The sequence below is a fragment of the Patella vulgata genome, chromosome 4, assembly GCF_932274485.2.
Source record: "Patella vulgata chromosome 4, xgPatVulg1.2, whole genome shotgun sequence".
NCBI lineage: Eukaryota > Metazoa > Mollusca > Gastropoda > Patellidae > Patella > Patella vulgata.
Window position 1 is genome coordinate 26,677,277 of NC_065882.2, and position 24,205 is coordinate 26,701,481.

The following is a 24,205-nucleotide window of genomic DNA, read 5'->3' on the forward strand; positions in this document are numbered from 1 at the left end:
TCAGCATATGAATTCTGTATGGTTATCTGAACACCCAGAGATGATTCAGTTATAACCAACTTTATCAGTCCTAAATTCAACTACAGTTTGTTGGCTCTTCTGAAATTGTGTTAGAGAGAAATGCAATTTAACTCCACTCAACACACAGTGGGTCATTATTTCTAGACTAACATGCACAAAGGGGTTTTAGTAGTACAGGGGAGGGAGATTAGTCGTCAGTACACCAATGAAATCAGTCAGGAAAAATTGCAATTAAATTTGGTAATGGTTGAACTGTGATTTGAAAGTAGTCAAAGAGAGAGAGATGGGGTTTAACTCCACTCGACACAAACTAGGTCATTTCGGGACTAACATATGGTTTAATTTCATTTACATAATTCGCTTGCGCGTAGTGGTCTCTAGCAGTGGGAGGAAACCGGAGGCCCCGGAGAAAACCCACGAGGTTGGACAGGCGACCCTACTCCTTGCCACGTACAACCGGGGATTCGAAACCACGCCAGTCGACTCAATGACAGACTTTATGATACAGCGTGCGCACGCTAACCATTCAGCCATCCAACCCCCCGAAAGTAGTCAAAGTTTTAGTCTTGATATTCAGAGCTAATCATTAGGAGCTACTACACTGAAATTTCTGGGTGACAAAAGTGTTCTGGTTTTAAGATGCCAATTAGTATGGTGTTCAGATAACAGGTACAGAACTGGAAGCCAAAAGATTTTAGGATATGTGTTATAGTAGCTGATATTTGTAGTTCATGATCTGGCTGCTGTATTTTATAGCTTGTAGAGATGGTTTGTTTAAACCCAGAGAGCAAACTGTCATAATAGTCTATGCTGAAGAGAACTAGTGACCGTTCAGAAATTTGGAGACACCTTATCTGAAATGAAAATACTGGTACTGTGAAAAAAATGAGTAGGGTATTGTAAAAAATATTTTTAACACTCCACATTTTATATAACTTCTTTATTCTAAAGCCTTAAAATATATTGCTTCTGAATTTATCTGACAAGAATTTCCATTCCCTATGTACAGAAGTGTTGTTTTTAATGTCTTCATTACAAAATTTATTACAAAATAGTAATTTTTAAACTCTACCAAAGTTACTTAGGAATTCAACAAATAAAACTAGTTTCTATTTCATAACTTTAAAAAAAGTCTGCTGGATGGCCCCTCTGATAACATTTCATAACAATTTTATAATAAAAATAGATATGGCCAAATTTCAATATAAACAGGATTTTATCTCAACCCATTTTTTATTGGTTTAAAATAGAACACAATCAGGCCAAAATACAAAAATACCTGTATTTAAGGTTACCCAACCGACCATATTTTTTAGAGCCTAAATCGCTTACCCTAAACTTTTTATTTTCCTCATTTCTCAGAAATGCTAGGCAATAGATAAAACAAACCCCACGAAAAAAAAAAAAATTTTTTTTCCCATCAACTGACTCAAATTTGGGTCCTCTGGGTCTAAGTAACCTTAAGACTAAACACAGGTATTTTTTCTTGGCCTCATAAATATTTAAATCATTAAAATATTTCATTCTAATAGAAATTTTATTCCTTACATACCAGTTAATTTTGTAATTCAAATTTACAAAAAGATTTAACAATTCATAGACTGTTTTGATAAAAGGTAACAAACAGACATCTTGTGTTTTAATAAAATGTACCATTTTGTGTTGTTTTTACATCAATGGCTGTATGGAATGTCATTTAATTTGCATAATGTGAAACATTAAAAAATGATTATGAAAAATGAACAATAATGAAGGCACTTCTGATATTGTTTATAAATAACATACATATATGATGATATTAACACCATTATCAATTATTTTTTGGACAATGGTATTGTAATAAGTATATGAAAACTCATGCTAAATGCAAATTTTTTCTTATTATTTTAATGTGTGTAAATAATATATATTACTACAGTATAGTCTCGATATTATAACACATCAAATATTTTAACTACTGGTCCCATTTTCTTTTATCAAATCACAGATTAGGATTAAATTGAGCTTTTAACATTGATTTCAAGGGAACATAAGGTGAGAAAATATAATTGCAAGAAAAGTTAAGAATGCCTACATATAGTTATTTATGCTTTTACAATAACTTCTAGTTAATATATTCAATTTGTAAAATGTATTTTACATATATCGATCAGCATACCAATTGAAATTTGTGAACACTCAAGTGTTTTGCAAAATGCAGAGACGTGGTTACTGAGACTGAGAGAGCTAATTTCCCAATATATTGAACAGAATAAAGAGACAAACATGTAGGAACTTTAAAAGAAATTAAATTGAATCTTTGATATTATAAGCTACCATAATAACACACAATATTATAGTTTAATTTGCACATAAATTGACAAACTCAGTCACAAAATGCAAGCAAACTAATTATGAATTTTATTTACAATTACTACACACTACCATTTATTCTTATATAAATATTGTAGAGTAGTAATACTGTATAATTGGCATACAATACTATTAAATAGCCACATAAAAAAAATCCTCTTGAGTTTTTATTTTGTTTTAAAATCATTGCAATTTACATAAAAAAATTCCAAAGTTGTTGATATAAAGATTGAAAATGTGGTTATAAACATTTGAAAGATCAAGGGACAGGTATATAAGTGACATATTCCATGTAACAATGCCTTAATGAGAAAAGTAACTATTTCATTTCAGAATTAAGTAATAAAATTTTCAAAAACAATTCAGTTCGTTCAACTGAGAAGCTAGAAGCATATACTCAGAGATAACATAATCATATGCCCTTGTACCATATAATGGACAGATTTTTTTTTAGACACAATTAGAAACTTGGCTAATTGTAGATAAGAATGAGGACTGGAAGACAATAAAACATTGAAAGACGATAAAAGAAAGGTAACAAATAAATTTGCTTCCATATAAAAGTTTTAGACAATCAATAATAACCATATAGAAATAAAATGAAGGTTTTAAAAGTGAAGTATTATAAGTAACCTCATCCAAAGATGGTAAGGTGTTATATGTTGACATGTGATAAATGTACAAAAAATGTTGCAGATAAATTAATCAATCATGATTTTCCTTTATCATATACCGATTTTATATTTATTAATATATTAAAATACAATAATAATAATAATAATAATAATGATCTTTCATTCAATAGTTATTTAGATAAAACACAAACAGAAATATACGAGAGACATACAAACATCAGGTAGCATTAAAAACATTGAACAAACCAAACTTTATACACAACTAATAACACAGTGATATATAGAAATTATTTACATCTCTTCATCTAGGCTACGTTGGCTGTTGATAGAGATCACATGATCACATTTTGTGCTTTAAGTGATCATATTATGAGCCAATCAAGTTTACAGTTTTGTGTGGAGATCAACATAAAGTGAGTTCTGGACGACTAGGTTTTTTTTACAAGGCACATATATATTATTCTAACTCCAATAACTGTCAGTGATAACCAGTGAAAGGCATTTATGTTTCAGTTTTTGTCAACAGAATAACTAAAAATTAAATAATATGCCTGTACTTCTTTACTAAGTATTTCACCAAGGTTCTATTATTTATTGTCTATTATTCATAGAATTTATACATGTAATCTCTTTAGTTCAGATTATAGATTATTATATTCCTAGATATATTGGTTCAATTGGTGAGCACACTGAAATGTTTAAATGCCCAAATTATTATTCACATTACCAGGAATGAACCAAAATTTCCTTCCCTCAAATTAATTAACAGACTTGATGGTCTAAATGATTTTCTAATCATATTTTAATTGCTTGGATACGAAAACAAAAATGGAAAGGATATTGTATAGATGATTGTATAAAATATCACCTGGTTATATTATTCGATGGTAAATATATTCAATATGGTGGACATCAATTATTTCTTTAATAAATAAACTCATTTTAATATATTCTTAAAGTCATCCATTTGTGATTTATAATATCACATTTCACTGATAATAACATGTCACTTTTTAACTCTCTTATCATTTTCATTCTGTTAAGTACACAACATTTGCAATTTAAAAATGTCCGCACATCTGTATTGTCAGCCATTTTATCACTTTCAGCTTGACTTGTAACAGCTATAACATCAAGAATGAATATGGTTCGATATATCAATGGTGAATCCAAAATGCTTATATATCAGCTCCTTCAATGTCCACTAAATTTTTCAACATAGTTTTAGCAAAGGACATGCGATTAAATATGTCTTCTCGACAGCCATCTTGGATAACTTGAACAATGTTAAATGTTTTGGCACATCTTTCAGAATCTATGTAGGTTACCAGGTAATCGTTTTTATGGTAGCTGAGAATTATTTTGGTGTGGTCATCAAAAAAATTCACCTAAAAAAAAAGAGAAAAATATTTGTTGACATTTTAGCTTGAATATTTTTGATGAAAGTTACCCAAAACTGTACTCAGAAATAGTTGAACAAGCCAACAGTGAGGCTGATGTCCCCCGCCGAAATAGGAAAATAATTAGAGGACACATATAAATTTATCACAAATTATCTTTTACAAAGTATTGAACAATCAAACAGTATATCTTTACTTATAGTCTAACAATCAAAGTAGGAGAGTTATTGTTTTCCAAAGTCTCGACCAATCAAATTGCGTATCGCTCTGCTTACCCTGAGCAGAAAATGCTCATTATCAAACTTAGTCAAGGTATTACTGTAATGAAACTATACACCAAGTTTCATCAATCTCATATAATTAGAACTAAAGTTATCGTGTCCCAAAGCATCAACCAATCAAATTGCTTATCTCTGCTTACCCTAAGCGGAAAATGCTCATCTTCGAACTCCATCAAGGCATTGACCTAATCAACACATACACCAAGTTTGAACATTCTAGCTCAATTAGGAAGAGAGTTATCGTGCCCCAAAGTATCAACCAATCAAATTGCTTATCTCTGCTTACCCTAAGCGGAAAATGCTCATCTTCGAACTCCATCAAGGCATTGACCTAATAAACACATACACCAAGTTTGAACGTTCTAGCTCAATTAAAAGTTATCGTGTCCCAAAGCATCAACCAATCAAATTGCTTATCTCTGCTTACCCTAAGCGGAAAATGCTCATCTTCGAACTCCATCAAGGCATTGACCTAATCAACACATACACCAAGTTTGAACATTCTAGCCCAATTAGGAAGAGAGTTATCGTGTCCCAAAGCATCAACCAATCAAATTGCTTATCTCTGCTTACCCTAAGCGGAAAATGCTCATCTTCGAACTCCATCAAGGCATTGACCTAATAAACACATACACCAAGTTTGAACATTCTAGCTCAATTAGGAAGAGAGTTATTGTGTCCCAAAAAGTGTGACGGACAGACAGACGGACGGACGGACAGACGGACGGACGGACGGACGGACGGACGGACGGACGGACGGACGGACAGACAGACAGACAGACAGACAGACAGACAGACAGACAGACAGACAGACAGACAGACAGACAGACAGACAGACAGACAGACAGACAGACAGACAGACAGACAGACAGACAGACAGACAGACAGACAGACAGACAGACAGACAGACAGACAGACAGACGGACGAACCCATTTTAATAGTCCCCTGCTTTCTTCGAAAGGCGGGGGACAATAATACGCTAATAATTTTTTAGTGCCTTACAATTAACCATCAGTTAATATTCAGCCATAGCAATAGAAAATAAATTACAACAAATGACAAATCGACATAGTGGCACTTAATTGACAATAGCTTTCATAACAGTTATATTGCCTGTTTCATACTGGTAACAATGAAAAGACTGCAAGCTTTCAAAGATTTAATACAATATAAAAAACATTATTCTAGTTTTTTCTCGAGTCAAAAATGTATTTCTAATACAATGTACCTGAAGGGTTCCATCGCTCAAATATAGCACTATAGCTTTTGTTGTACGGAACCATTTCTTTAAATATAAACTGCCTGACCAGGGTTCATTTATAAAATGATAACCTAAATCACCTCCCTGTAATTATAAAACATACACTATATATTAATATGATATAGTACCGGGTGACACAAAAAAAGCGTTCATCAACTAAACTTGAATAACGAAGAGGGGTCGTCAGGGACCTCCAGTGGTTCCAGCAGGATGGTGCCACCCCCACACCTCAAACGAATCATTGGCATGGCTACAGCAGCGTTTCCCTGACCGACTGATCAGCCGCAGGTGTGACCCGGAGTGGTCGCCGCATTCACCGGACTTGAATGCCCCAGATTTTTATCTGTGGGGATACCTTAAGGACAGGGTGTATGGCAACAACCCCCAGACTATCCCTGATCTGAAGGCAGCAATCACAGCAGCAATAAAAGCGATCCCAAGGGAAGAATGTGGGAGGGTCATCTAGAACTTTGCCCGCCGGATCAAAATGTGCTTGCAGCACCGGGGAGCCCATTTAGAGCACATTTTTTGAGCGCCAGTTAAACAAAGAGTTTTTGTGGTACAGACTTGAAACTTTGTAGATGTCTGCTACATAGACTTAACCTAATGTAGCTGAATTTTTGTGTTAATCTAAATGAAATTTTGGAAGTTATTCGATTTTTATTGATGAACGTTTTTTTTGTGTCACCCTGTATAATAATACATTTATAAAAAAAGGGGTTTAACTCCTTCTGTCATTTTAAGATAAATATGTTTATTGTTCATCCTATTCTATGGTTTAATGTATGATGAGTGGGGGCCATTGTTGTCCCCATAGCTGCACTTCTATATACTTCTTTGATTTCCTACTGTCAACTAGGCATACTTTGTCTACCCTGACAAGTGAAGACTAGACAAGGTGACCTTCGGTGATGGTGATTTCAATATTTGTGTTATGCAAAAAGTAACATCAAATTACAAGGAATTCTGTCCATGTGGGCAGCCAACAGAAGATTGCCTGGATCATCAGCATTCAGATTCTAGTTCCGACCCCTAGTCATGAGAAAATTCTAATCGAAGGTTGCCCAAGTAGATTAAATTGATTGACAAAACTTAACAGAAAACAACATTGGTTTAGTTCGCTGATTAAAATATGATATAACCAACCTGAATAAGATGTTCATCCATATATCTAGCAAAATATTGTAATAATGTGGTTTTACGGTTTAAATCTTCAGGTATATAATCTTGTTTGTAAGCTGATAATTTTCCAGTTAAATCATAATACTGCATAGATCTTTAAAAAAATTAAATACTAGGGTCATTTATGCTTATCAAGTAAGTCAAATTACTATTGAATGGCCTAACTACTACTATTAGCCATTTGGAAAGATATTGTTACTCTTTGATTTAATACCATTTCTGATTTCTTTGAGAAAAGCATACAAATAATAATTTCTTGTGTAAAAGTTTTTCTTTTCATTGCCAAGGAAATGAATTTTGTTTAAAATTATGAAAGTAATATGATTATAATTACCTTCCGTCTGGTGATAAGAGTATTCGTGATGTGTCATTAAATAAAACACCCATAGATCCACTGGATAACTGGAAACCAAAACCGTATTTATTGGAATAATCCACCCACTTGGTCACCCATACTAAACTACTATCTGATATAGCATGGGGATTCTGAGCTACATCTGTAGAAAAAAAAAGTAACTTTTAGTTCATGGTCAAACTCTTCATAAAAAAAAAACATAATAATAATGTGTATATTTATAATGTTCTTTATCCATATGGGTTGGACTCAAAGCATGATACAATTAATTACTATCCTGATCCCTAGGTAAAGCCTGATTACTTCCCTTTACTCCTAGACTCTTTGCACAGGCTACACCATCCTATCGATACCCATTTATACTAGACTAAATACCGGGATGAAGTATCTTATTTAATATAAGCACACAAGAACTCGACACACAATTCAGCTCTATTTATAATGCAACCGTTTGGTGACAAATCTGATAAATAAAAGAAACAACAGATATTAAGATATTCTTTTTAAATAAAATACCTTTTGGCATGTGTTCTAGACATGTTGTTAAAACATCTAACATCATGGCTGCTGATCGAGGTTTAGGTGAAGATTCTGAAAATAAAAAATTATTTTAAAATATAATATATATACATGTATAAGTTTAAAACCCCACAAGGCCAGCGAAGAAAGTGTTACATTTTTGTGTTCTTTAAAGTCAGGTTCTGGATGACAATACTAGTTTAACTTCATATGATACTTTTATTAAGTTTTATTATTCTTCAAACATATCATGTACAAAACTTAAGACTCCGTAATTAGCTTGTGTCGAGGGAGCCATGGTCCTGGCTTGACTTGAAACCCTTGGGTGCCAACTCTCAACTAACTTACATGGCCTCTGTCCAGTCTTATAACTCAGACGCTCTCGCCTTCTCAATAATCTCCTTTGAATTCCTGCTTATAACCCCACTTTTAGACAAAGGATGATCGAAGAGATTATGCAGCTGGCTATATTGCATCATAACTTAGGCCAGGGGTAGTAACTTATGACTTCTATGTGGCCGTTAGGCGTTAGCCGTGTCAGACCAGTACCAGTGTCGACCATCTATGGGTCATAATCTGGTAAGGATGTTTTAATCAATTTGATATGTATGGAAGGTGTTAAGTGAATAATGTTAATTCTGTAACAAAAGGCATACGCTATGCAGTGTGCAATGAACAAAATTTAGTCTGTCTACTCTTCTTCGAATTCTTTTATGTGCATGCCAACATGTACAAGGGACGTCAAAAGTCCCATTATACCAAACAAATATACACAATCAAAAGTTCTTTTAATTAAAATATATTTTGGTCCAAAAATGTTCCAAATTTATCAGCCAATTAAAATTTTCTTTATGTTTTACTGATTTTATACTATAAGTTAACGATTTGACATGTTGTGGTTAACATCTGATCATTCTAATTAATGAAAACATCTGGAAGAAAGTTTACCTCTTTGAGGTGGAGAATCTGATCTATCCATTGGAATGACATCAGAAATGGTATCCTTAACAGCAGATTTAATGGCGGGACTGAGATCACCAGTATTATCACGTGATGGATGTAGGGGTGGACGTTTATCTACAACCTAAAAATAAAATATATGTTATTTATAAAGAATAATCAGTAATTATTATTTTAATACAATTTAGTTTTATGAATTCCATGAAAACATAAAATATAAATTATGACTGTATGGCCCTCCCAGATATTAAAACACTATTCTTTTTTAATTGGATTACAGAAGTATCACATTAAAAACACCCCAATGAAATTGCAAATTTGTGCGTGGAAATACAAGATTGAAATTAACTGTTATCCCCCTTCTATATCCATTCAACAATCTATTTTCACATACCTCTAATTCTTTATCTAATTGTATCTGATTTAAAGCATTACTTAATTTACCCATAGCATCAGTTTTACAATCTGCATAGGATAATGGCCTGCAATAAAACAAACTCAGCATTAGTAAAATGGTTGCCGACACAATTAAAGCTTATTGCAATAACATCACATTACATTTGAAGAATATCGCATACCACATGAAATGAAGTAAACTACTATTTCTACTTTTATAGGTACCCTTGACATTTAAAATCTAATGTTTGAACCATAATAATATGATAATGACTTGTCCTTTTTTATTCTAATATTAATCCTTTTTTATTCTAACATTAATATTATCAGACTAATCTGCAATAATATTCATAGACATCAGCTTGGTGTGAATATAATTAAAATGAGATAAATAATATGGTCATCTTTATATTTACATAGACATATGATCTGAAGACGTCTGCTTAGAATACTTGCTATCCCAGCAGGAGTAATTATAGACCAGCTCATCAATTTACAAATTATTTGGATAAAAATCATTTCAATTTAACAGATGTCAAATGCTGACCTCTACACTGCAGGTCAAGTTAGAGGGAGGTCTTATTTTGTAGATGTGTTGGGTCTGTGTAAACAATAGGTAAAAACATGGGGGTAGTTATAGTTACAATACAGCTATAGGACCTCCATCTTATTTTGGTCTCAACAAAGGAATAAAGACATTTTCTTGAATAAATATTCATGATGTGCTTTTTTTTCAGACTGTTAATAAACATATAGTTCAGGTGACACCAATTTTTCTCGTTTACGGTCATTCGTGCCTAGTCAGCAAAGTTTGGTATTATTAGTGGATTTCTATGGCTGGGTCAACTTGGGTCAGGCTTTTAACTCAATAGTATTGACATAAAGATTAAACTAATTGCTGCATAATTATGCTAATTCTTGTCTGAAACTTATTTGAAGTTAAGAGCCTTGTGTTATTTTCACAACATCTAATTGCCTATCTTATTTACACACAACAAATGTAATTATCTCTACAAATATTTAAAGAGAGCATATTGACTGATCTTCAGTAAAAATAGAGCAAGCGGTCTTGATTTGGTTGCAATGTAAACAATGTGTGTATATAAGTAACATATAGTACTATATAGACAAGTCTGATTCAAATCCACTAACATCAATAGTTCCATGTAAATACATTCACTTTCACAAAGAAGCTTTTATAAAATTTCAACTCACACTGAACAAAATTTCACTATACAGAGAAGTATTTTATGGTACATTTAATTGATACTTGCGAGACTCCTTTCATAAAATTCTTGAAATAATTTAGGCAAAAATATAATCGAGGGTAGGGTGGGATGGGAAGGAGACATCTGTGACATTGTCATACATTATATTCAATCTTTCAAAACACCAGAACCATTTATTATGAGAAATACATGTATCATAGCAAGAAAACAGAATTTTCATTTTCTTCTGGATTTGCAACTTTATATATTTTTTATATTTACCTGTTAAACTTAGTATAAACTGGAAACTTTGGCACAGAAAAACAACAGGCAGGGGACAACACTTTTGGCAAATAAGCACAGGTAAAAAAATCATCTTGGATGATCTCATCTAAGCTCGGCCTCTGTTCAGGAATTGGTGACAAACATTTTCGAATGAGATTTTTGGCCAGAGTTGAAAGACTGTTGGGTAATGTATAGGTATTTTCAGTTATGCGAAGATAGGTCTCTTTTAATGTTGTTGTTTCAAATGGTGGTCTACCCACTAATAAAGCATACCTATATAAAAAAGATAAAACAAACTACACATTTTTTTCTAAAGAATGTTAGCTTGTAATCTGATCATAATAAATCATTGTGAGTGAAGGCACTTAACTAATAGCTGATAACTTTTTTTTATATTAAAAATCTCATCCTTGAAAAATAAATACATTCCATTATCAAAATTTACATTTAATCAAAGACAATCTCCAAATTCTTCACATAATGCTCAAATTTCAACAAAAAAAAATGTACGTATTTCTTACATTATGCAACCTATTGCCCATATATCTGCCGAAAAACTATGTCCTTTCTTGAGGAGGACTTCAGGAGCTATGTAATTAGGTGTACCACAAACAGTCCTGAAATAATTAACACATTTATCAAAACATTTACATTAAGGAAACTAATTTAAATTTAAACTGTAAGTTGAAGTGAGTAAGTGCAAGAATAGGTTAAAAGTTTCTAATATCAGAAATATATAGCCAAGAAGTCAACCAGTATACAATATCTCCTCTTTACTGACCAAGAACAAAGATGTTTATTCAACTATCCGTAATCTTAAAAGCAAAATGTTCCACACTAAACAGTAAATCCATACTGGTTAGATATGGCAATGTAAAGTTCACATTACTTTTTTACTGAATTCATGCTCCTATTTTTTATTTCTTGTATTTATTCATGAATGATTACTCATTTATTTTCAAGAACATCTAGGCAAAGTTAATATCTTTTAAAATCAATATCTCAAAGCACTATGAAACACACACGGAAAACAGAATCCAGAAAGTTTAATTGAGAGAGAGAGGGTTTAATATCCACTTGACACAAACTAGATCATTTCAGGACTAACCCATGGTTCAATTTTATTTCACTAATTCGCTTTGGGGAGAAACCGGAGGACCCGGAGAAAACCCACGAGGTTGGACAGGTGACCCTACTCCTTGTCACATACAACCAGGGAATCGAAACCCTGCCAGTTGAGTCAATGACAGACCTTATGATACAGTTTGCACGTGCTAACCATTCGGTCATCCAACCCCCAAGTTTAATCAAAACAATGTTGGTAAGACAGACAGACAGAGACATACAATTTCTCGGAAATACATAAATTAAGCATTGTAATTAACCTCTTTCATAAATAAACAAACATTGTCAGGATACAGGGCATTTTATAATGAAAATGCTGACATGATGACAGTTTGAAAGGTAAGAAAAACATGAAACTGATAGAAGTTGATAGGTAAATGTTGTAATTGTATCCATATAAAGGATCATAAAATATAAGATATCAGTAAATAGAATCAGATTTAATATAATAGAAAAAAAACAGGAGAGATAGTATTTATCAGGTGGTTATTTCCTATAAAAGTAGGCTATGACAAATTTGGTATATATGGGAAGTATAGACGCCCAATCTTACTAGAAAAATACTGGATTACCCGAAAAACACCGATGGGGCAAGCACTAGGCAAAAATGTCAGGATATCACTAAATAGCAAGTCGATGGCTTATTGTCTGCTATCTTGACAGATGGTTGTTATTTCTTGATGGAATAGTTAGGCAGTTTTGGGAACATTGAGGGGTGTAAGCATATAACAGACTCTCCAATTAAACAGCGGAAAAAGAAATTGGCAGAAAATAATTCAAGAATTTACTTAGGCCTGAATATGTATGATAAATGAACATTAAATAATGACAAAAACATTCTGAAAAATGGGTCGCCCCTCAATCAAGTGAAGTGACAAACATGGCTTCTTAAAACAGATTTTTTTTTTTATAGCTTTAGGTACCTCCTTGCAAATACAAAGTTTTGAGAGGGATTTGAAGCAAATTTTTGATAGATAATTAGTTTGAATATGTTTATAATCCAAATATATCATCAAATAACACAGTTTGTATAGTATAGGGAAGGTATCTTTAATAGTTGAAGATAAGTAGAACTGTTTCAAATTGACTCTTAAGTGATGATAGATAGAGTGTTGATATGTAATTAAACTTTTATCAAAATAATTCATCTTTTTATTTATACATAGTTTTAATATGTTTACTTTATCAAAACATGTGAACTGAACAGAATTCCAACACAGTGATTCCTGCATATCTAGGTCATCCCTAAAACTTTTTCCATATATAATTCTTAATGAGACATGAATGTGTTTTTCAGTTCATCTTTTTCAACCACATCAACATTTCATATACTACTTATATAAACATGTAGTTATAAAATTGTATTAATAATTATTCACAACTTGTGGTATTTGTATTAACCCTTTAAAGAAGACTAAAAAAAACTTGATTACCAAGCTGATTCAAATTTTTTTCTCATATCAGATTTTTTTTTATAAATATTTTTTTATCAAAAATCTTACATCTTTTTCTCGCCTTCAAAATCTAATCTGGTAGCGAGACCAAAGTCAGCTATCTTCAGTTCCATCTGTTCATTAAGCAACATATTTCCAAGTTTTAAATCCCGATGGATGATACTGTTGTTGTGTGTGTATTTGGCACCTTCCACAAGTTGTTGCAGATAATAACGAACCTCAGGCTCCGTCAAGGTCTTTCTATGTTTGATTACATGAACTAAGGACTGGAAAAACCCCAAAAGATTTCAATGTTAACAAAGTAATAATACAATGAATGATGAAATTGCTTTGTTCTTGAAAAAAGCAATAACTAAAGAACAATATAAATGATTATAGCCTGTCTCAAATTTGGTCATATTTTGCTTTTTGTTGTTTTGTTTTATTTGATTTGTCAACACCAAACTCCTGTACATCAGCACTGAATTATTTTCCATTTATCTGCTAAATTTATCAGAAATGAAACAAGTTCCAGCAGTTAGTTGCTCTTCTCACTTCGATACTGTTAGGAATTTTGCTACTATTTGTTATTAATGGCTGACTGTCTTTGTGTGAAAGCAGACGGACAAACCACCAACTATTTCACTGTTTTCCTAGCAACTTGAGGTTCAGTACTCATTTGCATACAAATTATAAGAGGCTGTGGATATAATGATGGCTATCTGCTGTGAAATTGTGATAGCAGACATTTATTTACTTGTGGGTCCGTCTGGTTGTGTGGTCAGGTAACAAAAACAACATTTTACAGAAAGCTGGAGTCTGGTAAGAGAAGTGTGAAATGTACAGATGTATTGTTGTAAGATGTTTGTATTGTAATATGATTGATATACCATTATTTATTACATACTATATATATATATACATCTGTCAATCATAATCTCACCTTTCTACTACAGTTTTCTAAAATAATATACACATTTTCATCGTCTTCAAAGAAACTGTGGAATTCGACAACATTTCGATGTTTTAAATTTTTCTGTAAGTCCACTTCTCTAATAATCTGAAAAGGGAATAATGTTTTTATCAAATACCGTAAGTAGAAATAACTTTGAAAAACGATGTTTATACGAGACTGATCTCGGCTAGACGCAATATTTAATATTACTCTGGGTCGGAAGATCAACTATTTATTTATTCTTTTATTTTTTTAAATTAAAAAGTTGGATAAAGGTACCCAAGTGTATATCACTGAACAATTGTGTTAAATTTATTGAGATGATTGAGAAAGACTTCAAACAACGTAATAGATTGAGGATCCTTGTCAATGACCTTGAACGGTGACGTTGAAGAATAATATCAGACCAATTTCATTTATTATTTATTTTTAGAAAGTACCGGGCGGTATTTGCTGTGATGAAACTTGTTTAAAGTACAACGCATAGATACTAAACGTTTCCGTGTTTATAACTGACAGCCGGCAAATCAGCCATGAGTAACGGCGGAACTGTCGTCGTCCACTCAACTTGAAGAATATGGCTGATGTAAATACTGTCTGCATGACGTGAAAATGAACATGTCCTGGACACGTTTGGGATGATTAAAAAGTGAGAATTTATGCAGGTCGACTTTAATTAATAAATCACGAGAACATCATGGCAGGCCTAACCCTAACTGTTCGGTACCCCCGTCATTTACCATCTATGTCAAATGTGAACAGTAGCCTACCCCCCCCCCCCCCCAACAAAAAAAACCCCAATTGCTAACCACATTAGATATTTAATTTTATACGAATTCGCCATTGATTTTTCTATTTACTACTTTGTTATAACCTTGGGAATGTGTTATGCTTTCAAACAGAAATTATAAGGCGGCCTATAGTATATAAAAGTCACCGATATCATCTTTTCATGTTGTTAAATATTATGAACGTATTTCATCTTTATGATCACAACAGTTTTACCTTTAGTGAGTCGCGCGGCTATAATGCCTGATTAATGTGATAATGGAGGTTATGGCCGCCTTTTACCTTATTAAAGTAATAAAATCTAACAACAATAGCTACCCCTTTAATGTAAATGAACCTATTAAACCCCGTTGTCATCTTTCATATCATTAGCAAAATGTTGTTTTCATTTGTCGAGGATTGGAAGTCAGAGGTTCAGCATAAATTATAAAATATTCGACATACACCAGTTAAAGGTGAACTTCAGTCTTTGTAATTGTTTGAGGTGAAAGGGGTGGGGGTGTCATTATCTAATATTGTAGAACCTGAAAAGGCAACCATTTCGACTTTAATTTGCAAATTAAGACGTCGGATGTGACCTCCTTAGGGTAATTAGTCAGTTATCAACAAATCCTTGTGCCCGTGCTACTTTCGTCAAGTCGACTGAGGCAGGTTCTCCATTTTCATTCGAGAACTGACGGAACTGCAATCGAGTAACGCGGAACTTCGCCATGTTACAGTTCTAGTATGTCAGTCCCGACAACTGACGTGATGTAAGCGGAATAGTGAAATTGAAATGAAATGAAATGGGGTTTAACGTCCTACTGTTCTGCTCCTAACTGGGCTATGAGGGGAATAGTGATGTAATCAAACATTTCAGGTGATCGGTCGAGTTATATCGTTCGAGCTAGAGAGATTTGAGTTCTGGAACGTTCAATGAAATATCTCCAGATAGTCTTCATTTGATAATCACAGTCGAAATGATTAATTGTACTTCTGGTTATGTATATTTAAAACTTTTTTTAAAATTAGATATGAACCAACAACAGCGGTTGGATTTCTCCTTTAAATATGTCATTCGATTATAATATAGCTGACTTAGAACTTTAAACGATATTTGAAAATAACCATTAAAATTCAATCAATCATAAATATCGTGATATGCATAATTTATTTAAATATGACTAATTCATATTAGTTCGATATGTGATTTGAATTGGAATTCTGAAATATGAAATTTAAATGTGAAGTAATTATCATATCGGGGCATCTTATCAGCCAGTAATTATATAGTTTATAATACCAACCTTCTGTCGTTGATGAGGTTTGGCTATTCTAGTTTTTGAGATGATTTTTCCAGCATATATTTTGTTGGAGTTGAGATCAAGTAATTCATAGCATCTAGCAAATCCTCCCTGAAGAAAAGGAGATACAATATATTAATAAACAAAAATACACAAAACAACCAAGTACGCATTTGCACAACATTACAAAAATGGGATAAAATGTCAATAATTGGTCGGCTATCATTAATGCAAAATACCACCCAAGATATTTATGGTCGTCCTTGTAAAGGCATTATATTAAATTCAAACTGGTATACATGAATTATGAAATCAGAGATCAGAGATTACACAGTTTAAGCCAAAACATAAAATGTTAAAGTACATAATTATCATTTCATTCATTTGTACAGTTCAATATTTCTGGTAAAAGGGACGCTGATTTACTTTTCACTTTTTTTTTTTTAGCAATTTGCCCTTAATGTTTTTTTCTTGTCTTTCAACACGAATTAGTTGATATGAATTTCAACCATTTCAAAGGGAAGTAATACTGTTTCTATAAGCCTAGTTTATTGATAAAGGTCTAAATATGCCATGGGTGGTCACTTCATCATCACTAAAGAAATTAATCCCCTAGCCAATGTAGACATGCAGTTGACGTATTTTAGACATATCTGTGAAGACGAATAATTTAATTTTTCCTACTTCAAAGAAGCTAAGCAATTTTAGGAATGCAATGTAGACTACATATTTATAATAGTATTTACTTTGTTAGACTGTCTATTGCATGTTTCATAGTTCTAGTATATTTCATATCAAAGCTACATATCGTTAGTTTATGTTTCTTATTTCATAACGGCATTTCCGGCACGAAGTAATTCGATAACCTGTTATGCCCTTGTTGAGCTATACAGCTGTGTTTTTTTTTCTAAATAGAACAATTTAGTAAAATGGGACAAGTTTCCGTCAAGCTACCGTAATGTCTATTTATAAACAAATTCTTGACAATCTTTGCACAAGGCTTTAGGCAACAGAGAAATTTTAACATGTTTTATTTAGCCCCAAGATGTGTCTCACAACGTCATCTTTTCTCTCACTCAGCAGCAGAACAAATAGAAAAATATAACGAGGTCTAAACGACACGTAATGCACTTTAACAAAAAGTAGTCTGTTAGTCAATCTTCTTTAAGGGATACAATGAAAATCTATGTGAAATCATCTTCGAGTCGTGATAAAATTTGAAACTAAAAACTGCGTTCTTGAAGCTTTTGCCCACGACCCCTGGACCTCAATATCATTATTTTTTTATGTTGAAAGAGAAGATTATGTAAGCAGGTGCAGTGATATCATCTTACAAAATAGCTGCCATGAACTTTACTTTTATATCTTTGACTGTAGCGGTGATGGTTACAAAAAAACAAAATATTTTTTATCATATGTCATACAAAAGTCTGTAATTACAAGGTTAACGTCCTAAAAGGCATCAAACAGACACTACCGTATATGTCAGCCACAACAACTAATGTGATAAAAACTTACTAATTTGCTGAATGCATACACATGCATGGTACATCTTTGATATTAATGAATAATTCATGTTCATATATTATGTAGCATTATTAGGGAGCATAAATCCTTATCAATGGGGGTTATGACTTTTCTTGTTTAGTACAGTCAAAGCATTCGAATATGATGAGCTTAATACTTTTGTCAAAGTTTAAACTATTCCACTGGTTTTATTCATATTGGATTACTTTGACATAATTGTCAACAACATATATATTGAGAGCAATATAGCAGGTTTCCGTCCCCATCCACTGGTGAAGGGCATTTTGATAGGGGTATCATTTCAATAAAATATGTCTATTGAGGTCCACACTCCCTTTTAGACCACCTACTGTGCCATGACCGACCCTTAACAAAACGAACATTGACAGGTCATACGAAATGGGTGAATAAACAAACATAGTTATTCTATTAGATATGTACGTACGGTTGTTACGTTCAATGTTCTCTTAAAAAACATTTTTGCATTGGAAAACAGTGTGCCCCGAATGGATATCATATAGACATTCTGACATGGCATATTAGTCTAGCTTACGTCAATAATTTTCACGATTGTATACCCAATAAATATCTTTGCCAATGCAATTGTTTTAAGCGTTTCTGTTAATATGACCCAAAAATATCCACTTTGTTTTTCATATTCCTACAAAACAATAACAATGACACAGTTTGTCTTGTTTTGTGTTAATATAAACAGTGTTTGAATTTAAGATGTTTTGGCTTAATCACACGTTAAACAAGAATCTGGCAAGAAGATGACACTGACGGCATAGATCAATACTACTTATATTGATTGTAGCCTCAGATAAAACTAGGAACAGGTTATGCAATGTTTGGTAGGCTAGACACACACACACCAACTGTTGACATTGTCGTTTCCTGCATCAACATTCGTATACGTCTGAATATTGGTGGTAAAAATCTATACTGTTTATCATTAATGTAAATAGCAAACTCAACAGCTTATAAAACTGATCCCTTATGCATTCCTATATTGTAAATTCTGGTAGCCACAAATGGTTTATTTATAGATTATTTCATTTTCTCAAAAATTGACAGAATTAAGATATACGTTTGTGCCTTGTAATTATAAATAAATTAACCCATCTTAAAAATCTTGATGACACCACAATTACTCTGTACAATGCTTTCAAGGGTGAGATATACCAGAACTTATATAGCCAACTAATCGCAACAATAAACAGTTTAGCTGTTAGGTTTCCCATTCAACTGTTACCGTATAAATATTTTCACACCCAGTGGGTCATTTGTCCATAATGGAATTATGTAATGGCAACAACTTGACCACCAAAGACCGAGGCTACTATTCATGTTGTTATCACTATAATGATATTGACTTACGGCGATTTAAGTAACATTTAATACGGTGTAACGGTCACACAAATTTACTTTTCTGATTAACTCAACAACAGACATTTATCTATCAAGGGATTAATCAATTGGGATCTATAAGTTCATACGAAGACATAATTCATTAGCAGAACACCCTTCCAACTACCAAAAGGAAAAATTAGATAATATGAAGACTTACAAAAAGATATGGAACAAAATAATGTTTAGGAAAATGTCAAAAGATAGTCATTGCTGTAAGGTTATGTAAGACATAAAAGTTAACCAAGTACAGTTTCAATGACTAGTCATTAGACAATGTGTAAATCGGAATGGATCAATAACTGTAACATGTATAAGCAATGATGTAGCCTTTATTATTAATAATTCATGGACAGTGACATAATTAGTCACTAAAAATAATCCCTTGATTAATAACAGTATCAATACAAGATTAACATCCTACAGGGTGTGTATTGTTTAATTTAATGTCCTATGCTAGCCTCACAACTTTACGAATAGATACAATTTACTTTCTTTAGTTAATAAACAGTTGTAATATATGGCTATTGTCAATGAATCATCATGTCGAATTTAGATAAAATAAATCCGCGCACTGGAATCGGAATTTTTCCACAATCAGAATCCAGTGTTTCCTACATATTTGTAAGACTAAATCAAGATAGGCGAATTCGACTCGTCATGTGGTTTATTCATTTCAGAAAATTGTTCAACTAAAATCTAGCAAGAGAATTTGGATTTGGATTTTTGGCAATCAAACTGTATAAATCGTCTTCATTGATAACACTGTTTCCAGTAGGTTTGCCATGTTTCTTTTAGCAAAAAAATACCGATACCGCGGAATTTAAGCAGTGTCAGTAAAGTTATATCTAAAGAACCTAGAGTTTTCTTGATAACCCCATCTTATACAGGTGTTTGAGAAAATGAAAATACGCACGTAACGATTTTCTATATTGGAGGAGTCCATGAACAACATTCATATTTTGAGGTCCTGGGAACCATCCAAAATAATTTAAAAGCATCTCGCATTATCAATTCTACACTGGATCCAAACAAAGATACATCTTAATGGCATCCTAGAAACTCTGTTTAAAATTTACATTCCTAATACTCTAATGAAAAAATCTGCTGAGATAATGGAAGTTTACGTTTATTGCTTCGATAAATCAAAAAAAACCCCAAAAAAACAACCATATAGATATCCTCGACCACGAGACAATTATAAAGGTATACAACAAGTATATTTAAATAGACCCTTTAATGGCATGTTGTTGATGTCGTACGAAAGAAAGCCCTAAATTAGTTGGTTTCTTATAAGACCCAGTTCACCCAAACTAATTAAGCACACTCGATCACAAACTTTTATCTACAAGTGTATAGAAAGGGGTCTGCTGCATGCAGTGGGAACTTTTACATAGAGATAAAATCCCCAGTAACAGTAGATCATAAACTGTAAACAAGGGATTTATTTTGACGTTCGACAACAACCATCTTGTCAAACAAATATAACCCCAATACCCGTCTAAACGTTCATCGTCTGCTTGAAACAGGTTCAGTATTTCAAGCATGCTTTAGTTTTATTGTCTGGCGACATTCAACGCCCCTTACCTTCAGTTACAACCACTTAATCGTCTCTATTTATGTAAAGCAACGACCCATAGAAATAGAAAAGGGTAATACAGCACAGCACCACATATGGTAGTTGTTTGCCATCATGTTCTCATTCATTCATTGAATTATCTTAACATTTTACATACATATATAAAGATCTATCTTTAATAAAGAGCAAGTCAGCCGAAAAATAACCCTTGTTCGCTTCTACTGTTTGTGGAGGTTATTGAACACTGTGTGGGAAAGAGAACATTACCTCCTTTAACACGTAGTGTCAAACGTTTGACATCTCTAAAACTATTTTCCATCCTTTTGTTTACAGGCCTGCACGAATTTGGACATCAAATGGACTTACTTCGATATTATTAATTCCCGCATGTAGCCAGCACTTAAATCGTCTGATGTCATACATCCAATTAAAATAGCAGTAAAATGCAAGCAACATGAATCATGGATAAAAGAGAACCGGTTTTGTTTCATACCAACTCATCAATATTTTTTTTTTTAAATCTGAAAATGTTTTTAAAAATTATCTGAAAATGTTTTTAAAAATATCTGAAAATGTTTTTTAAAAATATCTGAAAATGTTTTTTTTTTGTTCGTTTTTTTTATTTTTAAAAAATCTTCTTTACAATAAGTACGTCATGTACATGCTGACGCTATATGCTATATATATTCACAAACCAATATAGAAAAAAAAGACGAGTTTGTCAAGATTAAGTGTTAAATGAGTGTGATGGAACAGGTAGCCATATTTAGAATCCAGTAAGAATGTCAATAGAAATAGCAGGTAAAACACCCTGTTTAAATCAATATTCACACACAATTAATAGTAAGGTTAGCCAGTCGGTTGCTTTAGCTGTATTCTGTAAAATTGTATACATTATGTCGTAAAACAGGTTGCTGGTGACTTTTGTAGCATGTTCTATCTTAAAATGTCATAGCGACCCCCTCATAATCGATCAGTCATTGTCGTAGGATATTGCATCGTTGATATTTCATTGACCAGAAACGTACAAAATGACACGTACAAGATGATTCGTCAACGTTTATTCCTGTTAGTGTAAATAGCTCGACCAGATGAATATCAGAATAGGGCTATCAAGTTTACACTGATCACGTGAATATTCTCACAGGTGTTGATTTATTACCGAGCATATCACTCAACCTAAGTTCGACCCCTTTTAACTTTTATCTTGACATATACATACTTGATCAGGTCTTAAATTAGAAGAAGAGTATGCATCGAAAGAACTACCCCAAAATGGTCAGACTAAAATTGACAAAAAACAAACCAATGTTTATTCGGTTAAATTCTAGACATCATATTCGGAACGATCATATGAAAGTAGTCGAGCCATTGTGTAAACCAAAGTCAGTCAACATATTATAACCACAACAGATACATTTCAGTTCTAGCAAATTTGGCTTTAATATTGTTAAAGAACAAAATACACTGAGTTCTAAAATGAAATGCTTTAATTTCGTCACTCTTATTAGATAGTGAACTTAAAATGTGGGACAGACCTTGAAGCAGTTTGAAACAGAATATCGTGGATGAAATCCCTGTCAGTAATACTGGAATAAAAGCCACAATAATTACCAATAATTACAGCCTGATTGTAAACCGAAGCACATCTGCATTAAAACTTTGTCTTGGCTGAATAAAATAACCCATAGAGACGTTTTAATGTAATAAAGTATTTGGGTATTATGAGCTGATAGAACTTTGTAAGAGTCAAAGGCACGAGCTCTAAGAACTTCCCATCTGTTCTAAAGACTCGACATATGGGGATATGGGAAGTTTGGTCAACTTGACAAGAATTGTAGACTAGCTTCTTTCAACACTGGAAGTGATGTGGAAAATAAATGCCATGATCTTCGGATTTGTTGAGGAGAGAAACTTTTAATTGACAAGAGACCCGATCCTTCCTGATAGTAACCTAGTTAATCCTTAAAGACCATGACCCCGACCAATTCTTTGACCAAATCATGCGATCTAAAGACAGAATGAAATTTAATCATTTTGGTATTTAGTTCTGTGTAATTTGGACATGTTTAATCGTTGTCCTTAAACACAATAGTGATGGTCTGACCAGCCACATGTAGAAACATCACTGACAAGTGGTAACTATCTTACCGCTGACCCCTGTCAACTACGTGGAGAGAAAACATCCCAAGGCTTATTTTCTTTACAAACAAAGGCACGGGCATAAATCCGAACAAGCCCTCGTCTGTACACGGGAAAGTTTGTGATCTTAAGAAATAATAACAGACCATGAAATCATTTGGAAATTATTTAAATATTTTGTAATGCACTCCAGCTATTAAATAGATTATCTGTAATTTAGAATTTCAAGATCTTTAAATTGCTGATAATAGCTGTATAATTTCAATGGCGTCAACTACCGTTAAAAGTCTCTTTATGTGCAACTGGACTGAATCTTCCTGCCCATTTCGGCGAGAAATAATGGACGATACACAAGAATCGTTACATTTACTGTTTAATCTGGCGGAAACATATTCAAAGGGATTTAATCAGGGATGGCAGAAAACTTTAAAGGATAGTTTAAACCTAGAGATACACAATAGATCGCTAGATGGGACAGTTAGTTGTCAATGAACACATTGTAAAATGGAGGTTCAATAGTCTGACTATAAATCAGAGAAATGTCGAACGATAGTTAACAACAAGAGCCATTTTAAGACTGATTAACTGGCCATATATATCTATCCAAGTCTGTCACACATCACTGAAGTTACTAGACTCCAATATTAATTATAATGTAACACGGTGACTCAGTGAGTATATGGCGCCAGCTCGTTCCCCTCCAGATCACGGGTTCAATCATTACTTTCCGGGCAGAATTTCTCACATAGTACACTGCATGGTGTATGGACGTCTTCACAAACCCGAATGATGCAGAAAAGTAGGATGTTAAAACCATTTCATTTCATTTATAACGCCGATGTCCCAATATACACTGATTTGGGGTTATCACTGAATGCGATTTTGAAGTTTTTATTTACTGGAATAACAACATTTTCCAATTGTAGCAGCAAAGTTTATTGACAGACACGTGATATATCAACATTAATCAAAGACAGTAACTTATAGATTATAGCTTTAGGGCAAGTGTACTGGTGAATCGTCTATGCCATACATACTGCGTATAGATAACAATACTTATTATACCTCATAGTAACACAATCAATATATCGAATGATTTAATTCAG

At 33.0% G+C, this 24,205-nt stretch overlaps 1 protein-coding gene across 3 annotated transcripts in view; it reads right to left on the bottom strand.

Annotated features, from left to right (window-relative positions):
- Positions 1–946: 946 nt before the first annotated feature.
- The window catches only part of LOC126818883 (serine/threonine-protein kinase PLK1), a 38,925-nt gene continuing 15,666 nt past the window's right edge, over positions 947–24,205 (bottom strand). For all 3 annotated transcript variants that reach the window (XM_050546521.2, XM_050546519.2, XM_050546520.2), the window contains exons 3-14: positions 16,445–16,552; positions 14,358–14,474; positions 13,484–13,701; positions 11,378–11,473; positions 10,854–11,129; positions 9,362–9,449; positions 8,956–9,091; positions 8,005–8,079; positions 7,468–7,630; positions 7,098–7,227; positions 5,919–6,035; positions 947–4,396 (exon numbers count right to left, since the gene is read on the bottom strand). In XM_050546521.2, the coding sequence (XP_050402478.1) occupies positions 4,187–4,396; positions 5,919–6,035; positions 7,098–7,227; positions 7,468–7,630; positions 8,005–8,079; positions 8,956–9,091; positions 9,362–9,449; positions 10,854–11,129; positions 11,378–11,473; positions 13,484–13,701; positions 14,358–14,474; positions 16,445–16,552 (1,734 nt within the window). In that variant the 3' untranslated portion in view covers positions 947–4,186. The remainder of the gene's footprint in view (positions 4,397–5,918; positions 6,036–7,097; positions 7,228–7,467; positions 7,631–8,004; positions 8,080–8,955; positions 9,092–9,361; positions 9,450–10,853; positions 11,130–11,377; positions 11,474–13,483; positions 13,702–14,357; positions 14,475–16,444; positions 16,553–24,205) is intronic.